General features: G+C 43.1%; 1 protein-coding gene and 1 long non-coding RNA gene across 4 annotated transcripts; one reads left to right on the top strand and one right to left on the bottom strand.

Moving 5' to 3' along the window:
* Window positions 1–857: 857 nt before the first annotated feature.
* On the top strand, window positions 858–3,138 carry LOC147628903 (copper chaperone for superoxide dismutase, chloroplastic/cytosolic-like). 3 transcript variants are annotated; one of them, XM_086812073.1, is made up of 6 exons: window positions 859–1,120; window positions 1,509–1,538; window positions 1,827–1,899; window positions 2,029–2,154; window positions 2,264–2,487; window positions 2,588–3,138. In XM_086812073.1, the coding sequence occupies exons 1-6, from the start codon at window positions 1,055–1,057 to the stop codon at window positions 2,843–2,845; spliced, it is 777 nt and encodes a 258-aa protein (XP_086668199.1). In that variant the 5' UTR covers window positions 859–1,054; the 3' UTR covers window positions 2,846–3,138. The 3 variants fall into 3 exon arrangements, with proteins under 3 accessions (XP_086668200.1, XP_086668199.1, XP_086668201.1); XM_086812074.1 differs by lacking the exon at window positions 1,509–1,538 and having other exon boundaries at window positions 858–1,120; XM_086812075.1 differs by lacking the exon at window positions 859–1,120 and having other exon boundaries at window positions 1,514–1,598.
* On the bottom strand, window positions 1,742–15,791 carry LOC147628902 (uncharacterized). The gene is made up of 3 exons (XR_015267848.1): window positions 15,459–15,791; window positions 15,169–15,251; window positions 1,742–3,602 (listed from the first exon to the last, which is right to left on the bottom strand). It is a non-coding gene; the product is annotated as an uncharacterized LOC147628902 (long non-coding RNA).
* Between the last annotated feature and the right edge of the window lie 4,209 nt (window positions 15,792–20,000).

Genomic DNA, 20,000 nt, shown 5'->3' with positions numbered 1-20,000 from the left:
ACAATCTGAGTGATGAGGCCTTCATGTAGTTGCTCTGTCTGTGCAAGACCATGCTGTGAATATATAATATATGTGTGTGCAAGAAATAAATGTCTTCCACGTGCGTGGGTGACGACCTTGTAAAATATATCGCAATGAAATATAGTTTTTTCTAGCTGACGACCTCGTAAAATATAGTTTTTTCTAGCTGACAACCTTGTAATATATGGTAATGGAATATATATATTTTTTGCTTACGTTCAAGATTTGAATATATTCTTTTTTTGCTGTTGACGTTCAAGATTTGTTGGTCTAGGACCTTAGCTTTAGCTTAGGTTTTAACTTATTTTAATTAGAGCCAACGTTAGTGGGCACTAATTAATATATGTGCAGAGAAGGAATGAACTGTCAATATGGGTGCCAAATTTTGTTTTACAATTAATTAATTTGTTGAGGTGGTATAACCTTAAGAGTGAGGTGGTATAACCTTAGGAGATGGGAGGTTTAAAAAAAATAGAATTCTCAAGGTTTTTCTAGATCCTTCCTTAACCGCTCAGCTAGGAATAAAATGCAAATAAGCTGTGGTGGCCATTTTGAGGCTTTGGCCTCGAGCATGAGAGAGAGAGAGAGATTCACGAAACGAATGCGGGGGGAGGGAGAGAGAGAGAACACAAGACAACGAAAGTTTTTTTTTTTTTGTTTATGGTCTTTTTCATTTCGCTGAAATTTTTTCGTTTCGTTGTGCTCTGCTTAGGGCCCAAAGGTTAAAACCTTTATACACGCTAATTAATTATTACCCCCGTAGCCGAAAAAAACGAGTATATGTTTTAATGGAAATGCAAAAAACATTTTGGATGAGCAATGGGAATTGCTTTCACTACTATGATCTTTTTAATGAGAAAGCACACGCAGGCAGTTTTGAAGGCCCTCCCTTGGATTGTCTTCTGCAGCTGCTGCAACAGCCATAGCAAGGAATCTGTACGAGGAATCTCGCGCCCACCAGGGATTTCGTTCAAGATTCGGCCTCCTCCCGCGAGAGAATAACCCTTCTCATAGCACGATCGTAACGAAAGCTATGGCGCTCGGCGGCACCCTCACGTCCGATGAGAAGGCCCCCGCACAAGAAATCCTGGCCCAGAGCGTAAGTCTGCAATCCAATTATCTCATTAATCCGCACAACCTTGCCTTAAACTGTTCCTGATTACCTAAAATAAAGTCGACTAAGGCAAATTCATCAGAAACATTTTCTATGATTAGAAGGCCTTCGTAGTGGTTCTTTTTTTCAAGGGTTTTATGGAAAGCAAGGGAATTGCATTTATGGAAAGCAACGGGATTAATATGTTCTACATTTTTGGCATTTTGGTGATTATTAGATGCTTATGCTTATTAAATTTGAAGATTAGGATTTGCTTAGGAAACATCATCAGGGTGGGTTTTGTTGTCAGGGGAAAAATATTCAAAACATGAAATTTTTACTTACTTCCATGAAAAATGTCGCACTCTTATTGAGATGGATCGTGAAATTGCAGGGCCATGATGGTGCTCTACTGGATGTCATGGTAAAGAAGAACTGACGCCCTTATCAAAAAATGAAGCATCATGATAATGAAGTATTTTTGGCAAGTTATTATTATTATTTCTTCTCGGGTGTCTATATTAAGTTCAGATTCATCTGGCCTTATGATGGTATATATCATGATAATGAGAAGTTTTATAACAATATCTCAGTTGTTTTTTTTAATTTTGTGGATAAATTGGAAGCTTTGCATGTCAATAAGATGGTATCTTCTTAGCATGGGTAGAGTGGTCCATATTCTGGAGTGCTCTTATGTCCTTTTAACTTGCAGACAGAGTTTATGGTGGACATGAAATGTGAAGGATGTGTCTCCTCCATTCGCAAGAAATTAGAGCCGCTCGAAGGTTAGCTGGCTTATCAAGCTTCGAATCATAATGTCTGTCTCTACCTGTCAGGATTTGGACCCCTTGGTATATGAGGCTCCTTTTTTCTTTGCTCATTTCTCACTGTCTTTCACTTGGCATGTATTCCAGGTGTCAAAAGAGTTGATGTTGATTTGCTAAATCAAGTCGTCAGAGTGCAAGGCACGGCAAGCTTGAACGAAGCTCTAGAGCAGACTGGTCGGAAAGCAAGACTCATCGGCCAAGGCGCTCTTGAATGTACACAGTTTTTTCCATGATGAACTTGAGTTGTTTAGCTACTGATTTCATTGTAAAAATCAGACAGGATATGTCAACAACATGTTGAACTGGTCCATTTATGGTGCAGATTTTCAAAATGCTGCCACAGTAGCCGAGTTCAAAGGCCCAGAAATATTTGGTGTAGTGCGTATAGTGCAAGTCAGCATGGAGCTAGCACGTGTTGAGGCTAATTTTAGCGGATTGTCTGAAGGGCCTCATGGATGGTCCATCAATGAATATGGTGATTTAACACGAGGTGCTGCTAGTACTGGCAACATATACAGTAGTTCACTTGGCACAACTCTAAGTGAAGTAAGTTACTCATTGCCTATAAATTGCTCCAAAAGTAAGCAGTTGGAAGGTTAAAGTGATATGCCAAGTTTTTTCAACCATCGTTACACCCCTTTTGCAGCCTGTAGGTGACCTTGGAGTTCTTGTTGTGGACGTTGCTGGTAAAGCAGAGTATTCCGGATTCAAGTCCATGCTGAAAGTATCAGACTTACCTGGGAGAGCACTGGTGGTTTATGGAACAGAGGACAAGAGTAAACCTGGAATTGCAGCTGCTGTTATCGCACGGAGTGCAGGTGTGGGCGAAAATTACAAGAAGTTGTGTACCTGTGATGGCACGGTGATTTGGGAGTCTACGAACAACGATTTTGTGAAGGTCTAGAATACAATGCTATATACAATGAGGCCCTCTACTTGGAGCACTTACAGTGAGATTTGGTTACAGTACTGCAGCTGGAGAGTAAATTGTAACAAAGCAGCCCCTGGCATAGTAGGAAAAAACATTGTCACTTGCACAATAAGACATATGAGACAATGATAAAAAGTCTGACTCCAAGAGACATGGCATAGTTTTTCTACTCTTTGAAGGATCTTTCTTCTTATCTAAGGATTGGGTGGTAGTGTTTTGGGTGTTTTTGGTACACAGTTTTCATAATAGAAAACATCATAGTTCTTCCCTTTCCATCATATTGCTTGACAGTGTATGGTGTTTACATCGCATTTACATGTACTTTGTTAGTGTTCTCTGGGATCCTCTGGGTGTGTCATTTGACAACTATGATAAGAGGAGTGTTTTGATATGATAGCTAAGCCAGGGATGGCAGCTCAGCTCATAAAATGGGATTGCATTTAGGCTTTCCTTATTGAATTTAAATGCATGTGCAAACCAGTAAACGTGTGTGTGTGTGTGTGTGTGTGTGTGTGTGATGGAGAGAGAGAGAGAGAGAGGACGAACAAGTTCTGAAATTTAGGATATTGAGTGTGAACCATGCTACTCTAAGTTGTTTAAGCTATTTGTGGCAAGCACACGTTGCTGGCCACTTCAACTCAGTTTCTTAACAATTTGTCGCCCTTCTCCCTTCTACTTGCTAAAGGTGGGGCTTTGCTTGCTCGGTGCTGAGTAAAACCTTGTGGTAGACCTGTCAAAGTTGCATAGAACAACTTAAAAACTAATGGAACATAAGCATTTTGAGCATCACCATCTAGATCTTTAAAAGGGAAAGACAGAAACCTCCATAACATGCTTGCAAACAGAGCTGTCTGCTGATTGCTCAATCCATATGAGTGCCACACAAGGAGAACTCAATCCCTTGGTAAACAGAATGCAGCATTTGGAGCACCACATCCCATGGTTGGCCAAAAACTATAAATGTCATTTGCTCTTGATCTTTCTAGCATATAAGCTTGTAAGATTAACACGAAATTAGCAACGATAGTAGTGGTCATATATATGTGCATTAGTGATTTGCACAGCAAAGGCACATTCATCACACTTAAAATAACGCCGAGGCAAATTACATTCGCAACAAAGCAGAGAAAGAGGGTAAGTAAGGCAGTGTGAAAAAACGGATTGCATGCATGCAATGAAACATGATCATGCTTATCTAATAGCTTGACCATCATCCATGAATACTCTACAATTCAACCTACACAGCCTTTCAAAGATGGCCCTCCAGAGTCCATAAGTGACCATCCCAATCAATGACAATTATCTGCTGTAGCCCAAAATATCTAGACAGACCTTGTACACAATGTCCACACAGCTCAGAAGCTCTCACATTGTTCTTAACAGAATAAAATGAGCAACATTTTGCAATTAGAACAACTTGAGCATGTTGTGAGCCCTAGTCTAAGGGATAAGTCGCCTGTCACTATGGTATAGTTTTGATGTGCCCGTGGCACAAGTCTATGTAACCCTCTTTGCAAGATGTAATCACCAAACTGGGCACATTAAACCCATGGTCGGGTGTTTGGGAAGGCCAAATCAAGTGTCAAGTCCTTGTCCAAGTCCCCAGCAAATCATGCTCTTCCAGGCTCTGATAATGGTCGCTATAAGTGGAGAGGAAGGAGCCCTATACTCTACCTCTCTAAAGATAGGTGTGTTAGAATTGTGCATCTCTATGTTTTGGGGCTTTAGCATTTATTTGGTATTTTACTGATTTTCTCCTATTTATTTTGTCCAGGGCCAGTCGGCCAGCCCTAGAGGCACTCGGCCAGGTCCGTGCTGCACTATATAAGGAGTTCCCCATTATTCACTCATACATTCACTTCCCTTGCACATTGTTCCAACACTTATTTAGTTGCTGGCTATTGCCATTGTAAAGCTTTACGCTGTTATAAAAGGTGATCTTGTGCAACTCTCAATCTCCTTTGCACTCTCTCATATGTTTACTCTTTATGCTTCCACCTGTGCTATCTCCTTCATGGTATCATACGCTTAGGTCCAGGCTGCTCCAAACTTTGCAAATCTTCCCACCTTTCCCTCCTTTGCTGTGCGTTTTTCTCCGTATCTCTCCTGGCTGCAGATCCGTGACAACAAGTGGCTGCATTTCTCAACTTTGCTGCATTTTCAGGTCCAGCCAGCTTGCTGTTTGCTGCCGGGCAGTTTTGGTGGCTGTGTTTTCTCCTATAGAGGCAAGCTGGCCAGTTTACTTGGCTGCGTTTTCTTCTACAGAGGCAAAAGGTGGAGTTGTGGCTGTGTTTTCTGCACCGACATCTGTTTTTGTGGTGATTTCTTTGCATTTGGTGCTGCCAAACAAGTGGCCCTACATTGTCTTCTTCCTCCACGAGTCCCTGCCCTTCCAATAGGAGGTTCCCAGTGGATCTTGGACTGTTTTGCTACTGTCCCGCCTCTTTCTCTCTCAGGTTTGAGAGGGGGCTGATTGTTCCTGGTGCCTCGCTTCGTTGGAAAGCACTTGAGAGAAGTGTTTGGAGAGCTGAGATTTGTTATTTGTTGCTGTGGATATGGCTCCCCCCTGTACGAACAAGGATGACAAGTTGAAAGGACCCAACTATGCTCATTGGAAGCTTCAGATGCGGATCTAGTTCATCCACAAGAGTTTGTGGGACATTGTTTAGGGCACTGAAAGGAAGCCCGAGCGTCCTCAAAACTCTAGGAGGTGGACTCAAGATCAGGAGGATGAATTTGTTGTGGAATTACAAGACTGGGAGAATCAGGACTCCAAGGCACATTCTGTGCTTGTGTGGACCATCACAAAGGAGGTCTCACCGGCAGTGCAAACTCTCACCAGTGCTCATCAGGTATGGTCAAAATTGGAGGATCTCTTTACACGAGATTCATCGATGAGGGCAGTTACCTTGCAAGGAAAGCTCTACGGTTTGTTATTCCCTGAAGGCAGTTCTATGCATTCGTTTCTCATGAAGGCCAAGGTTATCCATGACCAGTTACTGGCTATGGGTGCTGCTTTGTCCTCTTCTCAGCTGGCTGCTCTTATCCTCACCAAGCTTCCTCCGGACTATGATGTGATTTCTCGATCTTTGCAGTGCTAGGTCATATCCACTCAGTTGGATTTTGATGATCTTAGCTCTCTACTTTTGGAGGAGTCCGTTCTCGTCTCACAAGGTAAATTGAAGGTGTCAGTCACCAGTTCTGACCAGGCACTTTCCTTACTTCAGAAGAAAGGTCGGAGTCACGGCTTTACCTGTGGAAAAAGAGGCCATCTGTCCAAAGATTGTTTGTCCAAGAAGAAGGACAAGACCAAGGGCAAGGCTTCATCTGAGAGAAAAGGCAAAGACACGACACAAGATAGTGATACAGATTCTAGTACCACTTCTAGGGCTCCTAGGGCGCTTCCGGCTCAAGAGAACCCAGATGATGTACTTCTCTAGTACACATGCAGTTTCTCCCCATGTGCTTCCAGCCAGAAGAGGCTTGTGGGCGGGAGAGGGGACTGATTATTACAGCTCCACTTACTGGTGCATGGGGACTGTGATTCAGAGTTCCAAGCATTAGACATCTGGCAGGACATGGTTATCTTTGGTACAACAGAGATTATGAACTGGACCTGTTCCAAGTTCATTGTTCAAGGCTTTTGGGACGTGATGTGTTCCGTCCACTGTTGGGGATTATGGGCGCGGTGTGTCCAGCAGCTTATTATCTATTCTTGGAGTTCACTACACACTGTGTAGGAATTCGTAGCCAAGCAAAGTTCCTTGATATTCGTGGCATCTTAATTCAAGGAAACAAGTTGGCGGGTGCTCTCTCCAAGGTGATTCCAGTATTCATGGTGCTAAAGGGTCCATGGTGGCATCTTCATCGACTTCTGCTCACAAGTACTGGTGCAAACTCTTGTGCATGTGATATACCAATCCCAACTTGACACCCCAAATATTTGGCAATACAACCTCTATCAATCCAAGTAAACCTGAGCTCTACACCGAAATTGACTCTTTGCGAGTCACTAATCCAAAACCCCACAGACTAATGCCAGTTAATGAGAGCCCATGCAGCTAAGCAAAACTCCTTCAATAAAATCCAAAAGGAACATTATATAATATCATCAACAAGCTCAACAAGTTCAACAAGCTCAAGGTCCAAAAGCCAAAGGGTAACTCAAACCATAAAAGATACTCATAGCCTCCTCAACAATGAAATGTAACAGAGGGGTAAGGGGCATCCCTGTTGTACAAGACGAGAGATCTGGATGTAACACAGGTGCTTGTGGAAGCGTGTTTATGATTGATTGATTACGATTAGCACCTAATTAGAGACTTAAACCCATGCACAACAGTAGAAAGAGATGACCTAATCTACCATGTATTACTAAAATACAATGTTGAATAGAGATACTCAATGGTAGCTCTACTCCTAGGTTCTCAATGACTCATTGATCAATGAATGAATATGACTAAGGCCTAGACTCCTATCCAATGAATCAATGAATCCATATGATTGATCAATGAATGAATATGACTAAGGCCTAGACTCCTATATATAGTGTCTAATGTTGGTGAGTAGTCACCAACCCTACCGACCTTAATAATGTCCAACTAGGTGTGTTCACACAATAACCCAAAAACAGTCCACACTCGGCCGCTCGCCTGGACTCCCTTGATGCACCTGCTTCCACCCTTGTCTGGCTGCATCTGAAGAACCAACAAGCCACCTTGCTTGCTTGCTCTATCTGCCTTCTACTAGGTGCATTTGCCCCTCTTTCTTGCCCTTTGGCTGAGCACCCCTTGCACACACAAGCTATCTGTGAGAATATGTGAATATGAAGCGGAAGCAAGTAGAGATCAAACAAGAGAGTAGACAGCCAAGATCTGAAATGTATTGGATTTATGAATGAACAATGTCCATGCTTATATACATATTTGTAGAGCCAATCGGCCTGTAGGGCTGGAGGACAAATGTCCACAACTGATAAAAATTTCTAAAATAGCTGAAACACATGAATCGGGCCATGTACTTGACGTCTGAGTTGGCCGATGGGTAGAAGCATGTCCACGTCACACTCAAGGGAGTGTGCACGTGAAACTGGAAGTGATCACCTCTACCACCATATGCAAGTAGACTATTGTAAGTGTCCTGATACAAGCATGAAATACCTCTGATTCAGAGAATCCCATGCACCTAAGGGTCCCTTTTAAGGAAATCCCAATCAACTCTATCATATGCCTTCTCAAAGTCCAACAATAAGATGGCTAGGAGCTGGTTCCTTTCCTTAGCCCATTCAACCATCTCTCTATAAGAGAAGATATTATCAAAGATTCTTCTTCCTTGAAGGAATCCATTGTCTTATCAAAGATGCTTCTTCCTTGAAGGAACCCATTGTGTGTATCATGAATTGCATCCTCCAATACTCGTTGCAACCTCATGCGTATTGCCTTGGGCAGTCCCAAAGCAATGTGATAGGCCTCCATTGACCAATATTCATCTTATCACCACCTTTTGGGGATAAGGTGAATAAGACCCTTTGTAAGAGAAATAAGGCACTCCATGTGTTCCACATCTCCCGGAGGAGGGCCATAGTGGTATGTACCCCAAAGTCATCCAAAAATGTCATAAAAAAAAAGGTGGGTGAATGTAAGCCTAACGGGGCGTGCCGTGACAAACAAGAGATAGAAATATAGAGAGAAAAGATCGAGGGAGGGAGAGAGAGAAGGGTTTAGGGAACTTGCAGAATACACACACACACTGAGCGGGGAACAAGCCCCGTCCCCTTTGAGGAATTATTCAGGAACAATCCACGGGCTCGCAAGCCAACATCAATACAATAATGATACAAAAGCAAACAAATATGCCGATGTAGAATCCCAAGTCGAAGTCGATGTTGAGGCATGAGATCTCTGATGCCGAGCACACCACGGGAATGACCCACAAGAATCTCTCACCGGGCTAGTACCAAATCCAATATCCAATGAATCCAAGTCCAAACCCAAATCCAAATCTAAGTCTAGATCCAAGTCCAAATCCAATGTCTCCAAGCTTGTAAACAAGATACACAGGAGGTATGTGTAGATGACAAGTGTATGATATCCGATCGTAAGACGGATGCCCAATCCTGGAATAGATACGACCCCCAACAAAGTTGCTCAAAAGCTGGGAGCCGTTGTCAGATGGCTGGCGGTGCTAGCAGCTTTGCTAGACAGCAAATAGCAAATCTGGGTGGCACTGATGAGATGGCGCAAGTGGCGCAAACAGGTGGCTGAAGGTGGCACGCAACAACAATGTGCAGACAGTGGTGGCTGGCTGCAGGGGATGACTGTTCAGGTGGCGGCGGAGGTGCAGCCGTACAAGTGGCTCAGCCAACCAAGGAGAAGAGCTCGCAGACTAGTGCAGGCAGCGCAAGCCAAAACTTGGCTGAAGCTGGTGGCAGAGGTGGTGCTGATCAGATAGCACAGGCAGCTGTTCTTTAAGCGACGTACAGCAGCTGTACGGTGGCTACACAGATGGGTGGCAGCAGGTGCTGGCAATCCAGACGGCCGCTAGTTGGTGGCAGGCGGCACACACAGATGGTTGAGGTGGCGGCGCTAGTTGGCTGGCGCAGACAGCACAGATGGCGAGCTGGCGACTCCAGTAGAGCAGGCGGTACAGTGGCGCAGTCCAACAGGTTGTACGGCAACCAAGTGGCAGTAGATCAGGCGGCACAAGGGCAGCAACTCCAATCAGTGGCAGCAGCTCACAGATAGGTGGCGATGGAGTTTCAGGCCCCAACGATGATGATGATGATCTTCTCGCACTCTCCCACGATCTTGATGATGATGATGGAGTAGATGATCTTCAAGCTCCTTCAATGATCTTACTCATGGTGCTACAAGAGAGGTTCAAGCCTTTTTATACTTGAAGAGGGCCCTACTTTTTGCCAAAAGCTTATCCATGCTTTTGCTTTTGCCTTTCTCTCTTTGTTTTCCCTTTTCCACTTTATACAATAAAATATTACTCAAATAAGACCAGCTTTCAAAGTTCTTTTATGCTTTTCTTTTTTGGCTTCGGGGCCTTGCTTTTTGGCCTTAGATCAGCTTTTTGAAAAAGCGACTTTTAGCTCTTTGGTCCAGCTCAATCTCCTCTTGCCAATGGTGCCCTTGGCTTGCGGTCAACCTAGTTTGACTTTTTGCTTTTTCTCTACTTTTTGACCAAGATTGGCGCTTTTCCATGTGCAAACTTCATGATCCCTGTTCCCATGCCCTCATCTACCTGTCCAGTTCCAGTCACGGGTTCCATCATGTGAATAGAGCTAGGAGGGCCAAATAGTTACACTGAAAGACTATCGTCCCCTCGACACTTACCTTGAGGTAATGCATGGGAGTGCGTACGCCGTACATAAACTCCTCAGCGGAGAAGGGGGCGTCAAGTGAAATACACATGTGACCAATCTGGTGCAAAGTAGCCCAAACCTTCCACCATTCTCTATCCTTCTGGGGCTCAGCAATAAGAAGCCGATAATAAAAGTCAGAGGCAATCCGCCTCACCATAGAAAGATCCGAGTGAAGTGTGCCCTAAGTATCTTGCAACTATCTAATACTCTCTACTATGAGATGGGCCATGAGTAGCAAAGAAGTGTTTATTGCATCTAGCTCCCATCTGGGTCCAAGATGACTCCTGGGCATGGTAGCAATACTCCACTTTGCTCCAAAGAATAGTGAAGCTCAGCCCTAACAGTACATAAAGTATCTGCAATCCATTGGGCACCACGATGCTTTTCATGTTCTCTCTATAGTGCGGATAACCAGCGTCTGATAGCCCTCTCATGATCAATGACCTTCTCTCTCCTAAGTAAGTCCATCCTCTGGTAAAAATCACTAATACGCTGCAATGTGGATGCCACACTTTGTGGGCCATCAGAAAAGTCATGAGGCCTCCATACATCTATCACCTGCCATGAGAGCTCTGCATTTGAGTAGAAATGCTCAAGAATACGCACGCGAGGGGTAGAGCCGTGTTATAATGGATCTCTAAAACCATTGGACAATGATCAGATCTTGAAGTGCAGATGCTATGAGTGTATATCCTCTCCCGCCAAAAACCCAATCATCAACATAGAAGCGCTCTAAGCATCCATAGATGCAACCTGCATCCCTCCTATTAGACCAAGAAAAGGGGAGAGAGGATGGCCTCCTGCGAATCTCATCCTCAAGCTAACAATATCTGCCACGTGCAGAGAGAAAAAAACTCTCCAAGGGGGGCCCTTTCAAGTGGGTGCACCATACCCTCTTGTAGTCCTCTTTTATCTGCTGGTTGCTCGACCATATTAAAGTCACCCTCAATGATCCAATGATCAGCATGAGGAAGCAAATCACTGAGGGCCTTCCAAAAGGAAATCCTCTCCCCTCTATGATTAGGTGCATACATGTTCAGAATACCAATGTGTCTTCCATCATGCATAATGATGATCCACTGTGCTCTAGCAAACAAAATGACACTATGGCCAATGATGCAAGGAAAAATAGAGGATGACACTAAAATACATACACCACCTTTGGTCCATGCAGCTCCCAACCAAAAGGTGTGACCAGATATAACTTGCCAGATCTATCACATTGGCTTGCATCCAGTTTACGCTAGGCATCCTCATTCTGTGCAGAATCATCATCATGTATAGCCACAGATGCAAAGGGGTTAGGGTGTTCCACTGAATGCTCAGGCACCAGCACAGCCAGAGACACCTGCCATCCTTAACCATCACCCATCACTGTGTAGTACACTGAGGTGCAAGAGCGGCTGTAGGGCTGAGGACGTTCTCGTAATGCGGCCTCTCAATCTGGAACAATCTCTAGCAAGATGCCCTGTTGGCGGCAAATTCAGCCCTGAACTGATCTGCCAGCAATCTCTATTCTATGTCGGAAATGTGTACCATCCAGTCTCTGTAGCAAGATGTAACCATCAGTGATGGATGGGTCAAGAACAAGAACAAAAACTAAGGGTACTCCATCAGAAGTGGCAGTAACTTCTGCGGAAGCAGACGTAGGCAATCCTGGATGGACGGGTCCTTCCAGGACCTGACCAAATGCAGCTCCTATGGAAGCCAACAACTTCCAAAAAACCGTGGTAGTGCAGGAAATTTGAGAGAAATCGGAGTAAGGCGCCAATCCTTTGCCACAAGCTCAAGGGGAAAAGGGTTGCCAGCAAGTGCCTGAGATGTGGCTTATGGGGAGTGGAAGTCAACTTGGAAGAACCTTGGTCCAAGTAAACATGCATCAAAGGACGCGCATAGCCAGTTCTAACAGGAGGGCTGCCAGAAACCAATCTCTACCTTGCCAACAGGCAGGGTGAGAAACATAGACTCTCCCAATGAGAGTTGTCTTCATTTTATCGTTGATGTCATTTTGGAGGGTGAGGAACCCATCTTGTGAGAAATTGATAGTTCCCATGGCCTGTGGGAATGGAGAAGGATTGGCTTGGGCATAAGCCATAATGCCAATCAAGGGACAGGCAGCAAACTTGAATACAACCAAAAAAATAATGCAGGCAAAGAAGCGGGAGAGGCAAGAGGAGGGGCTTATCTGTGCAGGAGAAGGGGAAGAAGGCAAGAGGACGAGAAGAAGGCGGCTGCTGGATGCAACTGCAGTCACATCAAACTACATCAACTTGAAAGTGCTGATGAATATGAGACAATGTCGAAAAGGCAGGAACCCTTTCTAGAAAACCTGGTGGACCAATGATGGTGTTTCTCTGCCCTCAAGGGCCTCTGACAGACATTGTGTTGTGGTGTTGCAACAGCTCTACCAGGGATGGAAAGGTTATCAAGGCAACTTTGTCCAGAAGATGGCTGTACAGTACCGTATATGGCTCAGCTGAATGTGTCATGAAGCGTTCATTCCATGCATTTCTGTTGCCTATTCTGGTCTGTATGTAGTTTGTGCTGGTTGATGAGGACCAGACAATCTTTTCCTAGCTGGTGCTGGTCATGGAGGGGCTTTTCCACCCAAACTTTTCAAAGACTGCTGCCACCACTTGAAGAAATACTTGTCATAGTGCTTGGGGCTGCCAATATGCTGATGTTTTATCTCCAGGTATTTATGCAGATGTGTGAGTGATGCTATTATACCTGTGAAGGTAGGCTTACAAATGTTCATCTTACTACATGAAAGGTGGCTAGCCACATAGTCAACCTAATCATACATGAGTAGAGCAATATTTGTGCTTTGCACCAATGCCAACCAAATGTGATGACTGTGAAAATGGCAGTGTGGTCAGTCTGAAGGAGAAACTTTTCTGTCATTTGATGAATGCAAAACCTCCATGGAAGTCTAACTGATGCAAGGACCACATTTTCAAAATCCTGAACATGGCTGTTTGCTTTGTGATATCACATTGCACAATGAAAAAGAGAGAATCTGTGAAATGGGGAGATGAAGGATTTTATAGGCCCTGAGAAACCTCTGTATGGTTAACGTTATGTTGGCCATATACAACCCAAGTAGTGGCCTGAAAATGTTCTAAATTAGGGCCCCAAACTATGGGCATCATCCCCCCAATGGACACCAAACAAGCCTAAACACTGTGGACATCATCCCCCCAATAGGCAGCAAACAAGCCCAAACCAGCTAGCTGTATGCTGCAAACTAGCTTAAGCAATGCTGCCAAAACTGCACTCTCTAGCTTGAACTTAACCTTGCAAAAGCTACCTGTAACCAAAAGATCTCATCGGGTGTCTAATCAAGATGCTGGGTGTCAGGGCTGCTCTAAACATGTTTGCTCCCCATAAAGGGGGCCTTACAAACATAAGCTAGAAGGAGCTGAACATGATCAAGTGATCCACACACATATGGACTGGAAAGGGAGGGTGGAGCATTGACCTCCAACATGTACAATGAGTGTAATTGACATCCTCGAGCTTTGCTCATTCCATACTGAGTGAATGCTTTGCTAGTCACTATAGTTTGGCTGCTGCTGGAACAAGCAATTGATTTCACTGACTAAGAATCATTTGGCTGATTTCAGGACATTGATCTTACCCTGTAAGATACAATGCTAAAATCTTTTGTTACGGTCTTTAATGTGATGCCTATGTTCCGGTTTATGATAAAGTCTTTCTAGAGATGGAAGGTTGCCTTCAACAACAAGCTCCCTTCCCTAATATTCTTGACAAAGTACATTGGATATTGTTTGATGAGGAACTAACTACCAACAAAGGCAGCGAGCCTTCTTTACACTGCTGTTTCTCTGGGTACACATGGCCATTGAAGCTAAGTTTTCCCTTCAATGTCAGGGAAACGTAAGTGAACGGAGAGCATCTAGACTCATTTACCTAGCCCTGGCCTATTTGAATGTACCTTGCTAAGTCAGGCCCTTCACACATACGGCCAACAGATGCTAGCTTGGATGGGGAAGATGCCCGATCCAAGAGCAACACGTGGTGCAGACGGTTCCTCCCTGCATTCGTGTGTGTAAAGCCCCTCAGTATCCCATGTGCACGTTATTTGGATGGGAAAATTTTTTACGACTGTGCTCCAATTGTGTTTGTAGCATGTCACCCAGCCTGCACCCAAACTTGGGTACTCCATCTTCAATTACTGGTAGAGGTTGAGCAAGGCTTGTGCACCTTGTCCATGAGTTTTTTCCCTTAACAGCTTGGTTTCTGCCATGACCTGGCTTAGTGACATCAGGATCAGATTGTTAATATGGGTCCATAATGTGTTCTACCCATACTATTGACCTGCACAACTCCCCCCTGCTGCGCACCTGTGTCCCAGCTCACTCTGCCCGCCTTTCACTTCGCCCTCCTCCTCTTCCCTACGCAATTCCCCTGCCCACCATTCACCCCGCCCCCCTCCTCTCTGTTTGGCCTAGGAGCTCCACAGCTACTAAGATATACAGAACCCTAGCATTATTTATGTGCAAAAATGAAGAAGGCTTCTTGAATAGCCTTACCACCAACACAGGACCATCTCCACCATCCACCCAAGACTCCATCTTACCACCTACCCAGAACCATGTTCTGCACCATCCCAGGGCCATCACTGGCCAGAACATCCAACCAAGACCATGTTCTGCATGTACAGAGGGAATAGCACCCCAACATGCACTAATATCTTGTACTGTAGGGCCTTGTTGTTCTCTCATAAAGAAATCATGTCCAATATATAATTATCGTTTTTTACCAGTTATTACGATGAGACCTTTCTTTCCAATAAAAAATCCTTCTATTTCATAGGAACAAGGTTTATAATCAAAATAACCATAGGACCTCTATGAGCATAATTGTAGAATTCACTTTCGCAGTTCAATTTAGTATGTTTCACCTCTATTGCAAAATGGTGTTAGAGAAGAGACTCGCTCTGTGCGCTTCTTTTACATTTTGGTAGACCTTTTATGGGCACATCACCTGAATATATACACAGTCATATGAAACTAACTAAGAAAGATCTGCTTTGTTGGTAAAATTACACACACCCGCCAAGGGTAAAACTGTAGCAAATCCCATGAAAACCCAATGCTCTAAACACTATGCCAGATAAACCTCTGTATTTAAAGTAAATTGTACTCAAATCTACATAAAAATGGAAGTGGAGGGGGACAAATGTGAGTTTACCCAGCTTGAATTCCTCGTGTGTTGGCAGAGCTTTCGATGAGAGGTAAATTTACATCAAACTGCAACCCTGTGTGCAAGCAGTGGTTTAAAAACAGTCTCAGAGGTGGCGAGGAGCTTAATCGCTGAGTACCAAGGATGGAGGTGGCGGAGAAGAGCTCAAGTGCAGTACAAATTAGTACTCCCAAAATGTGCACGTGTGAGTTACTAGTTGGTGGTTGTACTACCATGACTTGAGTATTGCAAATAAATGCTAAATATGTAGGCAGCTATTTGTACTACCGGTAGCTTGATGCTATTATATGTCGACATTGTTTGGACGAGTAGAATTGGGAAAGTGAACCTTAGTGGGTTCACACTCAATGCCCGCCCATTAGGCTAGTTACACACAAATAGGTCTACCCAATTTGTTTTTTTTTTTTTTGGGAAAAACGATCCTTCTATTAGTTAATGAGAAGACGCCATAAGGCTACAAAGCTCACCTCACAAGGAGGGATAATATATAGAGTGAACACCGGAGCTCCACCCCCGTGTGGCTGGTGGGGGGGGCTACCAGGTCTACCCAATTTGTTGTTTTGAATAACCAATCAAAACTTAGGCCCCCACCCTTCACACACACACAAAAAGGTGTTGAACAAGGATGCCACCTACTGACCATGAAAAGACAAAGCTTAGGTAATCACGAGAGCATGGACATACACAAACAAGAATCAATCAACACAAAGCTCCATTTTTTACAAAAGAATCATGTTGTCCCACTTTGTCATGGTGGGGACAACTTGTATGTAAAGGAAGCCTAGCAAGCAAGCTTGCTTTTTGATAGTTGTTGTTGTGCTCATTTGTGGGTAGTTCAAATCATCAAATATTTGCCAAATAGTTACAATCGCATTTAAAAATACATGCGAACCCTAAAAAATGTTTGGTTTTTACTCCTTTTTGTCACTTTTGAAGGGACATGATGCTCATCAATGATGCTTGTCAAAGGCAACCTTGCTAGCTAGGGGGTGAAAGATAGATATTTTCATTAGTAGCATATGCGATGGAGGGTAGAATGGGTATGTGTAACTAACCTTAGGGCCATTATTATAGACACAAAGTTTTCCCCTCAAAAAAGTGTAGATGCTTGAACGAGGAGGCTTCGATTTGGACATGCAATATTGCCCGTACATCTAGGAGTTCCACAACCATCCTCTTCATGTCTACGAGGTCCCTTATGCTCTACGTACATCTTTCAATTGAATTCATATAATGTTTACGCAACATCAATGCTAGGTACAGAGTAATACTATACCAAGCATAATTGGCAGATTGAATGGCCTAGAAAATTTTTAACAAGATCAAGGTTATACTAAAAGAACACCTTCTCTGCTAAGGTTTTTGTCACCGTGTAACAAAAAGAAAGAAACCAACTTCTAGATCTCTAGTTCTAATACACCTCACTATCTTTGAAACATGGGTAACAATTCTCAAGGGATAGTCTATAAATCAGGGGGTATAGCCATTTCTTTGTGTTGTTTATACAAGGGGTCTTTATTAGGGTTAAAAATCTAGGTTTTAACCCTAATCTTAAAAGGCATATAGAGTTTTAGTGAGTGTAAAACCAAAATCAAATTCACAAGACCGGATTTAAAAAAACCCATCCTAATATGTACATTTATTTGATATAGTGATCCTACTATGCATGCTGAAATGACCTGCCATTGTCTAATAGGATGGCTAAATGAGGTACCTTGGAGTGAGGTACTTTATCTTCAAAACATTACAAAGAACTAGGTGTCTGTTGAAAAATGGTTAAGCAAGTTCTACGATTGAGGTTTAACCCTCATGGTTGTTATATAGACGATTTCAATACCCGGTGCTGTGCGGTTGTGAAAGGGCAATAAAACTACCAGAACATTTACATTGGATGCAAACATGCCTGAAGTGAAGGCTGCAATGTTTGCACATGGTATATATATTCAATATATTTTGCAAGGTCGGTTAAAAAATATACATGCCCAAAGCATTGTTTATAGATTGCCAAAGTTCAATGTGGATAGAATGCGCAATTTCTGTGAAGCATGCCAATTGGAAAAACAATGTAAGCATGTGATTCCACATGATATGAATTTGAGTCAAAGACCTTTAGATGTGGTGCATTATGATGTTTGAGAACTAACAAAGATGGCATCAATCAGAAGATGCCACTATTGTGTATCTTTCATTAATGATCAAATTAGGAAGGCGTGGCTTTACTTCATGAAACACAAAAGTGAAGTGTTTACGTACTTTCAAAGTTTCAAGGTTATGATTGAGAGAGACAAAGGTACGCACATAGAATATCTAAAATCAGGTGGTAAGGAAAAATATTTTTCCAATGAATTCGGTGATTATCTAAGAGAACATGGGATAAAAAGATAGTTTATATGCAGGTACACCTTATAACAAAATAAGATTGCAAAAAGAAAGAACAAGCATATTGCAAAAGTTATAGGTGCATTGATAAATGAGAAAGGAACGTCTCATTATTTTTGGGTTGAAGCAGTAGCAGTTGCAGTTTACGTTATGAACATAACCCCCACTGTAGCAACTCATGGCATAACACTTGAACAAAAGTTTCCCAGTAAAAAGCTAAATTTAGCACACTTAAAGGTGTTTGGCTGCATATGTACATGTGCCAACAGATGAAGTCCTTGTCTGCATTACCTAGGTAAGTGTGCTAGATGAAGTGAGAAGCAAACTAGCTCCCAAGGGGAAAAAATGTATCTTTATTAGATACTCCCTTGAGGAGAAAGGTTATAGATGCTATAACCCCACTACTCATGCAAAGATGTTGTTTTTTATAAGATAAGTAGTTAGTATACTCTAGTGAAGGATTCCATAGAGGCTTTTGTAAACAACAATGTGGATACAACGAATGGAGAGCAACAATCAAATGTGTTTAGGCCCTTACTATGTACAGGCGCATTATAGGGAGTTTGATTTACATGATATCACTAAGACATATTTGAGCTATGATGCTGGGTTGGTGAGTCAGTTTGTGTAGGCCGCCCCTAGGAAGCCACACTTGGATATGGTAGGAGGATAGTCAGGTATATAAAGTTCACAGTACACTGTGGAATATTCTATGAGGCTAGAGTACAGGTACATGTACATAGATATATAGATGTAGATTTCATTGGCAGTGTCTGAGATAGGAGATCTATAGATGTAGATTTCATTAGTAGTGTCTGAGATAGGAGATCTATAGATGTAGATTGGGTTGGTAGGTTTCTGTACAGCCCTGATGGCAGGGTATGTTCCTGCCCAGCTCTGAAACCTCTACCCTACCATCCTCAATTGCAAAAAAATTTCAAGTCCATGCGTTTGCATTGGTATGCAGAACAACGCATACACTTGCACACATTTGGATTTGGCATTTGAGTTTTGCACGCCAGCCTTCCCGTTCTCATACATACCATCCACGATATGTGCTGTTGCTCCCCGTCTTCATTTACACATGCTGTGTACGGCCTTCTCTTTTCAGGCCTGAGCTGCGGCTCTGTCCAAGAAGGCCAGCTTAACTTTATCCTCACGCTATTGCACAGCCATGAAACCCTTGAACCACAGTTAATGTCACAGCAAAGCCATGAAGCTACATGTAAGGTCCTTAACCTTTGGAGAACCAGTGGGAAACCACAGGTGAAGTGCTGGCCACCGTTACTTTTTTTCCTCGTTCTAAAATTTCACATATTGCAAGCATTTTTAATTCTCTCTACTTCACACTTTTGGGTGTTACTAGAGACACCTTCAGAATCGTGCAAACTCGAATCTCTTTGCTTTCTAGCCTTCTTTTTGGGTACAACGACAGAATGTGTGAAGCCAGGCAACGCTAATAAAGTTGATTTGGCATCTATATTGGGAATTACGACCTTGTAAATTGGTGGCTATCTACTAAGTATGATCTTGCACATTTATCACCTTGCACATTGGAGGCTCGACTCTGCAAAATAAACAACACTAAGACAGCAAGCTATACTTTCTCTCGCTCTCTCACAATGCGTGCATGCAAGCTACAAATGAAGGGTTGCTCATGGCAATGGTAGCCTTTTGTCAGCTGACTTCAAAGCCTCCCTTGCAAGGGAAAAAACACTCAGAAAGCCAATAACTCTCTCTCACGCATGCATGCAGCTTCAAAGCACTAGGAGACATCCTCTCTCTCTCGGGCATGCCTGCATGCTCAGAGGTGCAAATATAGGGTTGCTCATGGCCATGGACAACATTTGTTCCATGGCTCTAAGAGCCTCCCTTGTTGCAAGGGAAAAAGAAAAAGGCATAGGAAAAAGAAAAGGGCATAAGACAAAAACACAAAAAAGCACTCAAGACACAGACAACATCTTTCTTACTCTCAGCCATGCATGCACCCTCAAAGCTTAAGGAAATTGCCAAAATAAACGTTAACATAAACCGAGTTTACGCTAATACAGATGCCAAAACAACAAAAATGATACAAATAATAGCAATAGCAATAGTAAACAACAAAAATCGTAGAAACCAGAGGCATTCTACGAATAAGCTAAACAATAG

Source organism: Cibotium barometz, chromosome 18 (assembly GCF_041138505.1).
Source record: "Cibotium barometz isolate CiBa-2024 chromosome 18, ASM4113850v1, whole genome shotgun sequence".
NCBI lineage: Eukaryota > Viridiplantae > Streptophyta > Polypodiopsida > Cyatheales > Cibotiaceae > Cibotium > Cibotium barometz.
Note: the sequence above shows the minus strand (reverse complement) of the source record. Positions and strands in the feature narration are given on the sequence as shown.

Coding starts and splice junctions, on each gene's coding strand:
- LOC147628903 (XM_086812073.1), top strand. CDS start 1,055: ATGGCGCTCGGCGGCACCCTCACGTCCGATGAGAAGGCCCCCGCACAA. Junction 1,900..2,028: donor GAAATTAGAGCCGCTCGAAG/GTTAGCTGGCTT, acceptor CATGTATTCCAG/GTGTCAAAAGAGTTGATGTT. Junction 2,488..2,587: donor TTGGCACAACTCTAAGTGAA/GTAAGTTACTCA, acceptor CCCCTTTTGCAG/CCTGTAGGTGACCTTGGAGT.